Source organism: Mauremys mutica, chromosome 10 (assembly GCF_020497125.1).
Source record: "Mauremys mutica isolate MM-2020 ecotype Southern chromosome 10, ASM2049712v1, whole genome shotgun sequence".
Taxonomy (NCBI): domain Eukaryota; kingdom Metazoa; phylum Chordata; order Testudines; family Geoemydidae; genus Mauremys; species Mauremys mutica.
In genome coordinates, this window is record NC_059081.1 from 8443906 (window position 1) to 8457464 (window position 13559).

The 13559-nt window shown below is 39.8% G+C and overlaps 1 protein-coding gene and 1 long non-coding RNA gene across 7 annotated transcripts in view; one reads left to right on the plus strand and one right to left on the minus strand.

Annotated features, from left to right (window-relative positions):
* RALB (RAS like proto-oncogene B) overlaps nt 1-7695 on the plus strand; it is a 77743-nt gene extending 70048 nt beyond the window's left edge. For all 5 annotated transcript variants that reach the window (XM_045032046.1, XM_045032042.1, XM_045032045.1 and 2 more), the window contains exon 5: nt 2000-7695. In XM_045032046.1, the coding sequence (XP_044887981.1) occupies nt 2000-2119 (120 nt within the window). In that variant the 3' untranslated portion in view covers nt 2120-7695. The remainder of the gene's footprint in view (nt 1-1999) is intronic.
* Nucleotides 1-13559, minus strand: part of LOC123378369 — a 30877-nt gene that overhangs the window by 4778 nt on the left and 12540 nt on the right. Inside the window, exon 4 of one of the 2 annotated variants that reach the window (XR_006582571.1) lies at nt 13304-13408. The exons of the other annotated variant lie outside the window; for it this stretch is intronic. This is a non-coding gene — a long non-coding RNA (uncharacterized LOC123378369). Of the gene's footprint in view, nt 1-13303; nt 13409-13559 lie in introns of those variants that run through there. 2 annotated transcript variants of the gene reach the window in all.

Here is a 13559-nt window from a genome sequence, read left to right on the forward strand (position 1 = left end):
TTGAAGCTTAATTGTATCTGAGGGCTGGTTTTGACTTTTATGTTCAGTAAACTGCTTCCTGTTCAGTCTGTTAGAAAGTCCATGTAAATCATGAGGCATATTCACTTTAGCAGCATCTGTACTTTAGCTTTTTAGACTAAATTAACATTCCCATCCAAATACATACACACTCACTCAGGGCCGCCCAGAGGATTCAGGGGGCCTGGGGCAAAGCAATTTCGAGGGCCCCTTTCATAAAAAATTGCAAAACTATAGAATATTATATACTCATGGGGGTCCCTGCAGGGCCTGGGGCAAATTGCCCCATTCTCCCCCTCCTTCCCCCCCGGGCGGCCTTGCACTCGCTAGGTAATGTTTTCAGATTTCTTGATGCGCAAGCTAAAATAATCCATATCTTCCTAGTTTGGTTTAACAATGGTCTAGTTATCAAGGCGGCAACACAGTTAGAGCATGGGAAGGCAAGCCAAGAAATCTGGATTCTAAGACCAGCTCTGACTTGCAGCATGACCTGTGGGTTCCAGTTTTCTAATCTGTCAAATGAGAGACTTAATATCGCAGATTTTAAGCGGTTTGGGTCAGAGACTCATCTGTGTTTGGAAAGTGCCTAGCACACTGTACTTGCCTTGTAAATTCATCCTGGATCTTAATTTTTAAATCTTAACTTTCTCCAAACACGCTATTGGTATCTTTTGGCATCTGTATCGTCTAAAAATAGGCATGTGTTGGCCATGTTACTTGTTACTACACTCTATCTAGATAGAAAATGACCTCTGTGCAGACAACCCAAATCCATTCAAGTTAGGGGCACTCCTGCAGCAGCAGTGGCTTAAATCTAAAGTTTTATATTTGCCACATAAAGAACATCTTTGAAATGTGTCAGTGGCAACATGTGCAGGTTAGGAATCGCTAGGTCTTATTTACCTCTCCTCGTCCGGAGCAGTGTGAAGCATTTTCTTCTTCTTTTAGAGAAGATCTTGTACTTGTGCTTTCCAGATGCAGTATCTGAAGGCCTCGTTTTTGCTATGTCTCAATTATTTTCTTCCTTGTCTATTAAATCCAATAAAATATCTACCCCTCAGACATACAAGAGCTACCCGTCACACACATCTTAACTCTTAAGGATTATTTCAATAGACTTCTATAATCCTGAGAATTCCATTTTCCTAGCTATAAGCGATAAAAGCTGGCCTATGACTAGTCTAACAGTTCAGCTGGTATTTTTATTGTCCATGTAAATATTGAAATTGGGTAAAATTACACTGTGTTAAAAAGCGTATTCTTGTGTGTCTAGAATTTTTAGTAGACAGTGAAGGGGAAAAAAAACCAAGTTTGACCCTAGCAATCTTTTTAAATGTTGTTGTTTTTCCCTTCTGTGTTCTGATTTTAGTTGAGGAAGGATGTTTTTTTCCAGATCCCATATGAGCTTAGGCTTAGGAGTTGGGAGAAGTGGATTCTACTCGACATGTGACCTTTGTTTATTCACTTAAATTCTCTGCACTTAAGTTCTTCCTTCCATAAAATAAGGTTAATATTTCCTGATGAAGTTGTATTAATTCATTAATGTGTTGAAGGTGCTACACCAAGGCTTTTATTGTCTCCTGGTTTCATTTTTCATGAGTTAATTGTAAACGTTCACCTATGATTAGTATAAATCTCATAGATCCCTATAAAAACCCTGCATGCCACTGCATATTGCTTTGCTACAATTAATAGTGATACTCATTAAAAAAGGCTTTTATCATTTTGAAACAGGCTGCCGAATGACTTAGTAGCTAGGTAAGTCCTTCTCCCTTCCCCTGATTCGTGTATTGCATAAACACAGGTGTTGAATTTGTAGCATTGGGATCTATGTTTAGATGACTCATTTTTATTTTATTAGGTGCTTTGTTCTTGTGTTACATTTATGTTTGCCAAATACTCTAGTTTATGCATCAATATACAGGTTTATTTTCTGCTGGCAGAACTGTTGTTTTAATCTCCCATATGTTTAACTTTCCAGGTATTCTTTGATCTAATGAGGGAAATCAGAGCAAAGAAAATGTCAGAAAACAAAGACAAGAATGGGAAGAAAAGTGGCAAGAACAAGAAAAGTTTTAAAGAAAGATGTTGTTTACTGTGATCCTTAGGACCTGTAAATATCTACAGATGGAATGAGTAAGACTTACTGCTAAGGATATAGGGCTGGATTCATGAAAGGAAGTTTGTATTGACTCCCTTATGATATTTGTATTCACTTTGCCTTTTTAAAATGAAAAAATCTAATTTGCGAACCATTAGTCAACAGAAATGTGAGCCCATGTACACTGAAATGGACTCATCTTGCCAGGAACTTTCAAAGCTAGAATTTTACCAGCAAATATGGTTCTTTGGGCATTTTATTTCTGTCTGATTGCAGGAAATAATCCCATGTCAGTTTCAAAGTAGTAGCTTCTTGATGTCTTTTCAAATCTGATCTCCCCCTCCTTCACCCAAAAAACCACCTGTATTGGCCTCACCAAACATCTCTGGTTGTCTTAAGTTCAACCGCATTTTTCAGTGTCTGTATACTTACTGACTTTAAGTCATTTTGTATTAATAATAATTATAGACAAACCAATATCTGGCAAGACTTTTTGACGTTCTCACAGTCTTTAAGTGACATTTTCTCAGACTGTTAGAAGTCTACTTGAATGCCAACATTTTGAAGATTTGGGAGTTGTCAGTCAAAAGCAAATTAACTGTGTCTGTCCGATTATTAGTCAACGCAGTATTCATGAATCAAGCCTACCAACTGAAATCAGAGTTTGGTAATGCAGTATTTAGTATTTAAATACTGGTTAGTTGTATTCCCAATTGGCTTGTTTCCTCTCATGTATTTTAAAAACAAAACAATACAATTATTTTTTGGGTGGGGAAGTGACCTAAAACAATACTGTTTTTTTTAAAAAGGAAACAAATTGCCACTGATTTAAAAAAACAAACACCCCCCCCCAAAATTTGTATCATTCTGTATTGAGGCTAGACTCATACAGTTGCTTCTATTTCATCTGTTCTTTACTCCCCTTCCTCAAAATCATTATCTTAACTGTTTAAAGTGCAGATTGTCTATTTTGTTATATTGTAATACATGTATTCATGTCATGGAGATGTGAAAACTACTGCATCTCTGCTTTCCATTTTGTTTAAGATAAACTTTTTTTCTTTTTGAGAAATGACATAGGCCACTGATCACAAAACTATGCAAGTGGAACCAGTGAGAGGCTTTTGTGCTACCTCGCAACTTGACACAATTACTTGGCTAGTAAGTAAGTTGCTAAATGTCAGAAACAAAGCTGAAATGAAGTTAGGCAACTGTCATGGTTATTTCCTGTTAATTTTCATTGTACTATTCTTCTGCACATTTATCTAAAATATGGAGACGTTTTTGCTGAGTTTTGCTGTCAAAGCTGCAGTTGAAGTTACAGTCCTGAACGATTAGCTACAGTCAAATAGAAATGGGGGAAATATATGGGAAACATCAGTATTTAGCAGTTCTTGTCTCTGTGTCAGATGTATTTCACTTAAATATCTTTTTCAACTTAATGGTGTCAATCAAGTACCGTTGCCAAAAATATGTTATTTCCATCTTGTTGCTGTAGCAGAGATTGTCAACCTTTTATAATTGCCCTGCTTCTGGAATACATTTTGTACAGTTTCCTAATGAATCCTAGAAAAACTCATTTTTGAATTTTAAAAAAGTAGACTAATATATTATCTGAAAACTAATCATTTTTCAACTTGTCATCTGTTTTGTGACTTCAAATAGAGCTACAATGAGAAAGGAATAAGATGTAGAAAGGAGCAGTATAGTGAAGGATGTTTAAACAAACTAGTATTGTTAGCTCAATCATTAAATGGGTGGGAGCAGTGCAGAGGTAGGAAGGGCTTAATTCAAAATTGAATCAAGTATCTAGGCTTGGCAGAATTTTTTTAAATAATTTTGACATAGTTATTCGTAAGCATTGTTTTTTTTATTTTTTTTTTTATTTTAAATTTTTACAGTTGCTGGAATTTGAGGATGGGGTCAGGCACTAGTTTAGTCACACCAAGATTAAAAAAAGTTAATTTGTATCGTCTGGTTAAAAAACTAAAATTTACAAATTAAATATCTTTGTCACATTCTAATAAGTTCTCAAGTAGCATTTTTCTTTGGCTGCTTCTCTGTAAATTTTGATGATCATCAGTGGAAATATTTTTTCATTTGTTTGTGCTTGTGTCGTGACATCAATATTTACCAATAAAAATCTAATTCTTCCAAGCCTGAATATAACTAATATCTAGGATTACCGAAACATATTCTTAACAAATGTGCTAGATTGCTGCTCTAGTGCATTCCACTTAGAGATTTGAAAAGGAAAATAAAGTTCAATATGCAGTGGATCTTAGGAGGCTGAGGTCCTGCATGGATTTCTGAGTTTCCTATCCCATTAATTCATTGTCTTCCACATCTTGATTTTACTTCTTGTCAAGCGACATATCGGAGTGGGAGAATCATGTATTAAATCAAGGTTGCTGTAATCCATTTTATTGTCAGGTTAAATTCATATATATTTTTAGGCTGACCATATTTTCTAGCCATAAAAGTTTGAAAATGTTAGCCTTTAGAACTGGACAGTAAGGGTCAGAATGGCATTACAAAGCTAGCTTGATTATAGAGCATAGAAACATAAAAATGTAGGAGCCATTTGGCTCTTAAAATATCTGTAAACAAGGTGGTTTTTTATCTAAACCCTGTGCAAGAGCACTGGGTGCAGTTAGATGTTACATAACTAAAGGGATGCAGTTGGGTGAGATGTTTATAACACATTTCTTTATAGTGTCACTCAGTATGTTAATGCTTAAACTTCTCATTTTTAATAGTCTGACTTTTTCATTGACTGTCCACTCTCTTTGCATTTCTTGATCTGAAAAAATAGATATAGGAGAGTCAGTTTTACTTCTGTTTATAGTCTCTCTATACAAGTCCCTTTGAAATTCTCATGGGTAAGCACAGTGCTTCTGTGTTTGTACTGAAAATATAGCAGGTAAATCTTCATTCTTGGAATAAACTGTTCTCACTGGAGTTTTAGAAAGATTGATGCGAACACTGGTATTGGTAAGCTGTTTCACTAGCCTATGTATTTTTGGTCCAAATCTCTCTTCCTAACTTCACTTTAAAATCTTAGCTGCACTTAAACTTGTAAGAATGTATCATGCTGACCTCTGGTTTTCTTGAATAGCATTGAGAGGAAAACAAGTGCATAAAATATGCCTAATCAAGGTTTACTGGAGTGTGAGATTTAATTAAAAGTGATTTAAGTTGCTCACAAATCAGAGTGCACTCGGCAAGGGTCTCAAACAGGCAGCTCACTTAGAACTGATGTAGAAATGAATATGTATGTTGAGCTAATACCCAAAGATCCCATTAATCTTTTTTAGAAATTTTGCAGTATTTGATAGGAGAGACTTTTAAAAACAAAACAGATGAATTGTTAATGCACAAGGCATACTTGTGTGTGTTGTAATCCCCCATCAGACTCACTGGGGAGAGAGTAGCACTTATTCTTAATGTAGAATGAGGACAGTGCGCTCCAGGTGACTTTCAACAGTAGTAAGAAATGATTTTGTCCTTTTGAGTTAGACTTGCTTGTGAGGAAGATGCTTAGCAGTTTTATGTTCTTTACTCACTACTCAGTAACACTTTTTTCTAAACATCACAGCATTTGCATCAGTGGGGCAGAAGGCTTGAGAGCACATTCTGTTAGAGCTTTCAATGTGTTCTCTTTTCAAAAATCAAAAAGTAACTTGAGAACTTGATATGGCAGCTTTTCAGTTTTACCTTTCAGTTATGACAAATGCAGAAAAGAGAACTTTCGTGGAAGTCTCTTCTCAGTTCAGTGGCTGTGAACAAGGTACCTTGTAGCTCACTTATGAAATTTTGTTTGAATCATTTCTCTTCAGAAATACTTGTGTGAAGAATTACTAGTCTGATTTTAATATACCAGCCAGGCAATAAACTGTACCCCTGGCCTGGAAGTTGCATGGAGGTGATGCATTCAACCCCTTGTCTTGAGAAGTGCCTTACACTTCAGCTGTTCTCTGCAAGCAGAGGGAGTACCAGAGTGGCCTCAAGTGATTTCCTTTTCTGCTTGGCTGGAGGTACATTGACTCAACAGGGGATTGTTGAGACTGCAGTAGTAATGGAGGAAAGAAATATGGCTTCTTGTCGTGGGGCTTTAAGAAGGGGCTGAAGGAAACTTTAATTTCTGAACTCTTCCTAGTCTAGATGGGCAATCATAATTCAAGTGTGGAAAGTGAAGAGAACTTGGTAGGGAAGCAAACAAGCGTATCCTCCTACCTGTGTGAATTAAAGCAATTGAAGGTTGTACATCTGCAGATTTTGAAGGTTAGGTTTTAGCAGGGTTGGGATCACAGAAAAAACTTTCCCATCAGATTAGAATGACAGAGCTTTCCAGTGATTATCTTCTCACCTTAAAATGTGGATGCATAGAACAAGTATTTACGAAATCGATGGGAGCCTGATAGTCATGCAGGACTAGAATGGCAGAAGAACTTGAGTATATTGCTATTGGAAAATGTGATTTAAATATTAAAATTGGGGGGTAACTTGATGGCATGGGAATGGGGATACACAATCTTTCCTTTGCTGATGGTCCCAATACAGTCATGTATTAAATCAATTAAATTTCATTAGAGAACGTGGTTACACTCTGAAGGCTGTCTACCATGTCAGAGGTTTCATTTCTAGCCTGTGTAGACGGTTATCCACAAGACAACCCACCAACACCCTTGAATCCTGTCCCTGAAAGGTGCCAAGAATTAAATGTGTATGGAAACTGACCTGACCTCTCATCCTTGGAAGGGATCTCTCCAGGTCAGGTTGAGATACATTGATAAGACAGTGTGGAGAGAAGCTTTCACTGTTGCTATCCATTACATACTTCTGTGGATGGATGAATATCAGATATGTTAATCCAACATATGAGAGAGCCCTGGATACATTCACATGGGGTTTGTTTGAGTCTGTGGGAAGAAGCACACCTACATATTTACTGGGCATTATACGTTGGAATGACTTCAATGGCAGCCAATTAAAGTTCCAATTCTAGCCTGTAAAGCTGTTTGCTATGCATTTTAGAATAGAATCAAATTAAAATAATCTTGGGTATTAAAATTACAAAATTATCCCACACATTAAAGCAGTGAGGAAAGTGGGTTTGGTTTTTTTTCATAATAGCAATTGATTTATGGGACTTGATTCTGTTACATAGTTTGTTGGGCTTTTAAATCAAGGTTCAGCCCTATGGTCCATTCTAATAGCACTTCCACTGTAAACTTCAGACTGCACAGGAATAGTGGGAGTTAATTTTGGGGTGAAAAAGGAAAGCTTATCTCTTGGGGCTGCAATAAAAAGGATATGTTTACCATAATGAAGTGATACTAACGACAGGAAGGATTAAAAAGAAATTGCCTTTTTAAATTATGTATGTTATGCTACACAGTGTAAATTCTACTTTTCTTCTGTAGATCAAGAAAAGCTTTGCTCTCAGATGTTGCACAAACATTTCTTTAAATGTTCATAAAAAGGTATTTTAGTCCTTTTGTATTCATTATCATGCTAATCCAACTGATTTGTATTATTGTTAATAAAAAAATAAATAGGTACAATACTTTGTATTTTGTGCTTGTTTTGATGGTTATTTGTATTAGTATAGCACAGGGGTAGGCAGCCTATGGCACGCATGCCAAAGGCGGCACATGAGCTGATTTTTAGTGGCACTCTCACTGCCCAGGTCCTGGCCACCGGTCCGGGGGGCTCTGCATTTTAATTTAATTTTAAATGAAGCTTCTTAAACATTTAAAAACCATTATTTACTTTATATACAACAATAGTTTAGTTATATATTATAAACGTATAGAAAGAGATCTTCTAAAAATATTAAAATGTATTACTGGCACACGAATGCTTAAATCAGAGTGAATAAATGAAGACTTGGCACACCATTTCTGAAAGGTTGCCAACACCTGGTGTAGCACCTTCAGTCATCCTTATTGGCCCATAGGAACACAGAACTATGTAACTGTGTTCACGGTTATCTTGGCAAACACTTCTCTCCCAGTTACCAATCTGGTTGCTTGCCCTAGGCTAGTCTTTCAAGACCATTTTTTCCCACATAGTAACCTGGCTAAAAGCAACTGTTGATTAAGTAAACTAGTGGCACAGTAGGAACTTGTGGAGACGTTCCTTTCTGAAAGGAAACCCTTTCTGGTCTTCCAGACATGCAAGAATCCTCTTGAGTCTATCCTAAAGTACAGGGCCTCAAAAACTGGGTGCCATTTGTTGACAGAAGGGCTGTAATGCGGGTCTTGGGCCAAAGTACTGCAAAGACAATCCGAACAGTTTAAAAAGCAATTGATTTTTCTGTCACATAAAGGCAACAAAGGACATGGGTTGGAGAGTCAGGACGTGATCAGGATTCATTCCAAACTCTGCCCCTTGCAGTGAAATTTAAGTTAGTCTCCTGTTTGGGCTTTTTTTAATGCTGGGGATGAGGACTTTCTAGATACTAGAGCAGGGTACTGGAGGGGTCTCTGAAGGTGGGGTTGAATTGCAGATTCCCTGGGGAGAGGCAGAGCAGCACACTAACCACAGAGGCTACCACAGTTGTAACACTGCAGTAGTGCCCATAGAGCAGCTCTGCTTTCTTCAGGGTTGGTGTACTGAGGTGAGATTCACTGGCACAGCGCCTCCTGCTGATCATCCTAGGAATTAGCTCTTCACCAGCTTCAGAGCGCCCTCTGCACGCCAATGTCTCGCCTGCCGCTGGCCCGGTGTCCCTCCTGGACCCCGGTGTCTCCTACCCTGGGGTTCTGCCCCCTGGCAGTCCCCACACTCTGGGTCTCCCCTCCCAGGGGAACTCCAACCCTCTATACCCACCTTGCCTCAGTGGCTACTGCCAGTCATCATCCAGTCCCAGCTCACTGGGGAAGACTGCAGTCTGTAAACCACTCATCATTGGCAAGGGGGGGGGGTTGTGTGTGTGGACCTGCTGCCTTTCCCTGCAGCCCAGTACCTCTCTTTAGGCCTTGAACAGGGCCTGCAGCCTGGGGAGTTGCCAAGCTGGAGCTCCTTTATCCTTTCCCCAGCACTCATCTACCTCTGGTACCTTGTTCCCAGGCAGCCAGGTCCTTCTCTCTCCACCATTAGAGAGACTGACTTAGCTCCTGGCTCACAGCCCTTTCATAGGGCCAGCTGTGGCCTGGTTGGGGCATGGCCCCAGCTGTGCCGGCTGCTTCCCCAATCAGCCCAGCCTTTTCTCTCGGGAGCAGGGTAACTGCCCTGCTGCAGTTGGATTCTAGCCCCTGTGGATTTCACTAGCACACAGCCTATTTATCTGAGCTTTGCTAGGAGTCCCGTGTGGTCTGCGAAGTGGCTTTTTCCTAGTGGATTAAACAAATGTCTTCCTTAGTTGAAGAAAAACATCTATTGACCTAGCAATATAGATGTGACAATCAGAATATGAGAGGCCTTCAGGAGGGAGTGAGAGGGGAACCTGCTATTAGTACTGCAGTGGTTTCCAGAGCCTCGGTCAGGGTCAAGGCCCTGTTGCCCTAGGTACTGTCCAGACATGTGGTGTAATCCAAGAGTTTACAAGCTAAGACAAGATGTGACTGTGTCCAATTTTGGATGCACACGTTAGGAAAGATATGGACAAACTGAACAGTCCAGAGGACAACAGCAAAAATGACAAAAGGTTTAGAAAACCTGACAGATGATGAAAGGTTAAAAGAAACTGGACATGTTTAGTCTTGATAAAAGAAGACTGAGTCTTCAGATATGCTAAGGGCTGTTATAAAGAGGATGGTGATCAATTGTTCTCTATGTCCACTGAAGGTAGGATAAGAAGTAATATGCTGAATCTGCAGCAAGGGAGACTTGTGTTAGATGTTAAGACAAACTTTAACTGTAAGGACAGGTGAGCTCTGGAATAAGCTTCCAATGGAGGTTGTGGAATCCCTGTCATTGAAAGTTTTTAAGAATAAGTTGGACAAACACCTGTGAGGGATGCTCTAGGTTTTCTTGGTCCTGCCACAGCACAGGGGGATGAACTTGATGACATCTCAAGGTCCTTTCCAGCTCTGATTAAGTGAGTGTCAAACAATTGGCATGAATGAAGGAGAATGGACAGTGGAAACCAGAACACCTAGCTACATAGACCAGCCGTGTATACGATATGTGGGTTTGAGTTATTTAAAGTTCTAATCTACACAAAGTAGATAGCAGAAATCTCTACTATACTGTACATCTTCCTCCCTTAGGAATGTCTTCTGTAAGCTAGGCACAGCAGAGCAAAACCTTATGAACACTTCATATGCCCTGTTGTATCTTCCACTATCAGCAGATTGTGCATATCTGATCCTGGCCCCAGCCTTCCTATTTGTACTGTATTCTCTCCCACTTTAACATTGTATTCTGTTGTGTGATTATTTTTCCTGCATGCAAAGTGCTGTCTATTTCTGTGGTACTGTAGGAAACACTGTAGTCTACAGTTCCTGGAAAGAGCTGGCTCCACCTTGTGGCCTCAAAGGTGAACTTGGATGTGAAAATACCATGGAGAGAGACTATTTGAAATTGCTCTTGTGAGCATAAGAGGTGTGTATATAATATGTTACCTGAATCATCCATAAAGAGCCATACACATGGGATTCTTTTTATTCTGGTTGTTCTGCTTTATGGTGACTCTTATGCAGTAAAAGTCCTTGTTCTAATTTGTTTCCTTTTTCATACAAACGCTAAACTGAATTCCTGCTGAGGTATTTCAGTGTGCAACAGAATCTCCAGATTCTCATGAGGATAGTGGCTTTAGTAAGATTTCTATGGCACTAAACTAGTTTGTGGGGCAAAGTGGAGACTGGTGCTGCTTACTGAACACCGTTGGATTTGCATGTCAGTGAAAAGGGAAGTCTGTTCAATAGGACTCTGCAATATTTCACAAACATTCGTTTCTAGGGGTAATTCAAGGTGCTGATTTTAATTCACCATATAAAAACCTAAATGGTGGAGATGATGGTATCTTCCATTTAAAAACTATCAGGTACCATTCTTGTAGCAAAGAACAGCAAGGAAATGGCAGCTAATGGCCCTGAGATTTCTAACTCTAGAGGACTGGAGGCAGAAAGTTGGGGTGAAATTGGGGCCATCTGCTCTGCGATTTGCTTTTGTTCTGCTAAAGGCAGTTTGGCTTCAAGAATCCACTATATAGCTCCTTCAGTGAATGGACTGTTCTTTGAGGGTTGAGAGTTCTGTTTTTGTGAAGGCAATTTTCATTCATGGGTTGCTTTTAATAGCTCATAAAAGCACTCACTACTGAAGGCTGTTTATTTAACAAATCAGTGTAAATACTGGTGTGTGTTGGCCTATAAATTCTGGATGCACAGAAACTTGCATGTATTTGCAGGTACCCTCAACACAGTGGAAGATGGTGTGATAGACTAGATCTCTCTTTGGATAGGACCCAGATTTATTTACCCACACACAAAAAGACCCTGATGGTCTTTGCCTTAGTAACATAACTCACGGACAATTAAAGGTGATGCTAGTTCAGTTCCTGGAATGTGGTTCAGAACTTTTTGGTATCCAAACCAAAAGTTAGACTTTTCCTTATTTTTATTTCTTACACAGATTAAAGGGGAAGTTTCCCTCACTTCAATGCATGGAAGGTCCTCAAGCAGTGAGGATCTATTCATTAATCAATACAACATGCCACCTTGTAGAGTGCTGAGGCCAAAGAGGTGGGGGTGGGGTGTAAAATATTAAATCTCATTTTGACTTCTCATTCTGGTAAGAGCAGCTGTCTAGAGGAACAATCCAGACTGCTGTGGACCTCAAACATTTGGGACAAGCTTCCTCTGTCCAGGGGAAGTGTGTAGGCCACTGCTCACTGTTGTTTCCATTAGTGCTCCATCCATAGAGGATGTTAGGGTATGGCCCTTCCTACAATGCCTGCCACTTCAGCTGAAGCAACTCATTCCTTCAGCTCTGGACGTCTCTGGTTCAGTCCCTGGTGTCAGCAGTTGCGAAAGCACTTTAGGAATTTGGTGGTTTGTCCCAAAGAAGCAGCTGAGGATGAAGATTCCTGCTTTCCTTACTCCACATGAGTTGCATGCCACTGGAATCAGTGGGACTATTCTAGTGAGTAAGGAAGGCATGTTTGGTCCTGGGACTAGAAATGGAGGGACAGGCTTATACTGCAAACAGTTTCCACACTTGAAAGGGACTTCTGGCTGATCCTTGTGGAGGGACAATATTTACATCTTAAGGAACAAGGAGGACAGCTTACATTTGTATTTAAAATATTAGTTGTTTGAATGTTGCAAGCATTTTAGTGGAGTGGTAGTGAACTGCTTGAAAGCCCTTGCAGGTGATATGTGAAGGATAACTATATGGGTTCAGGACCCTCTAAATCCATTGCATCCCAGATTTCATTTAAGCCATGGTGTAATATGTTGCCTTAGTTCTGCAACTCTAGCTATACTCTCACATTCTGCTTAGTTTCAAATAGCTTTCTTAGGACTTAGCTCTTTGGCACTTCTGTCAGATTTGTGACTTGGACAGCCAATCTCTAATCAGACTGTAGGACAGTAGGGACAAAATCTCTTGGAAAGACAAAGAGGATACCATTCACTTGTCAAGATGTAGCTGGCACCCTCAACTCCAGCCATCTGGGCTGCATGAGAGTGAAAGCTGAATACTTGACCAGACTGCGGGAAGGAAGTTACGCAGCCATGCCTTACTAGTGACTTGGGGAAGTCTGAACTGTCTAGTCCCTTGGGGAGAGCTGCATTTTTCTGCTAGGCTCTATCTTCCCTGTGGCCGCATCCTACAAAGGAGGATGTCTTCAGTGAGCAGGTGGTGAGGTAGGCTGCCTACTGAAGTTGTGGTGTGACTTCTTCAAACAGGAAAGGTCAAGAAAGCATGAGAGGACTCATGGATGGGACTAGTGGTGAGAGATACAGGTCACATTAGCACTGTTGCCAACGTCAAGACTTCAAAAGCATGAGTCCAGTTCCTAAGAGCAATTGGCTTAAAAACATGAACATGTTGGAGTTCTTTTGCTTTTCCTTCTGATTTCTAAGCTTTTGGGATACATCTGCTTCATGTTTCTAAACTTTTCTCTGCAACCATGAGGGCTAGAAACTTTTTAAAGTGAAAGTGGAGATTCCCATGCAGTCCATTTATTCCAGCATCAAATTTATTTATAAATAAAGCCACCAAATATCATGGGAGTTGGTAACATTGCATTTGGAGAGATGGAGGGGGAGGAAATCCAGGGTACCCAGAATGCTCTGGCCCCCTTTTCTCTGGATAGGTGTCCTTGCCCTTGGAGTCCTGAGGGTTAAAAACATTGAACTGAGGTCCTGCACTGGCAGTCCTGATGGTTGCCTTAGCAATTTGCCAGGAACCCGAGAAGTGCACTTTATTTCTTAACAAATTTGCACATTTTTAATCAAATGCACCTCACTGATGTTTGCACCCATCG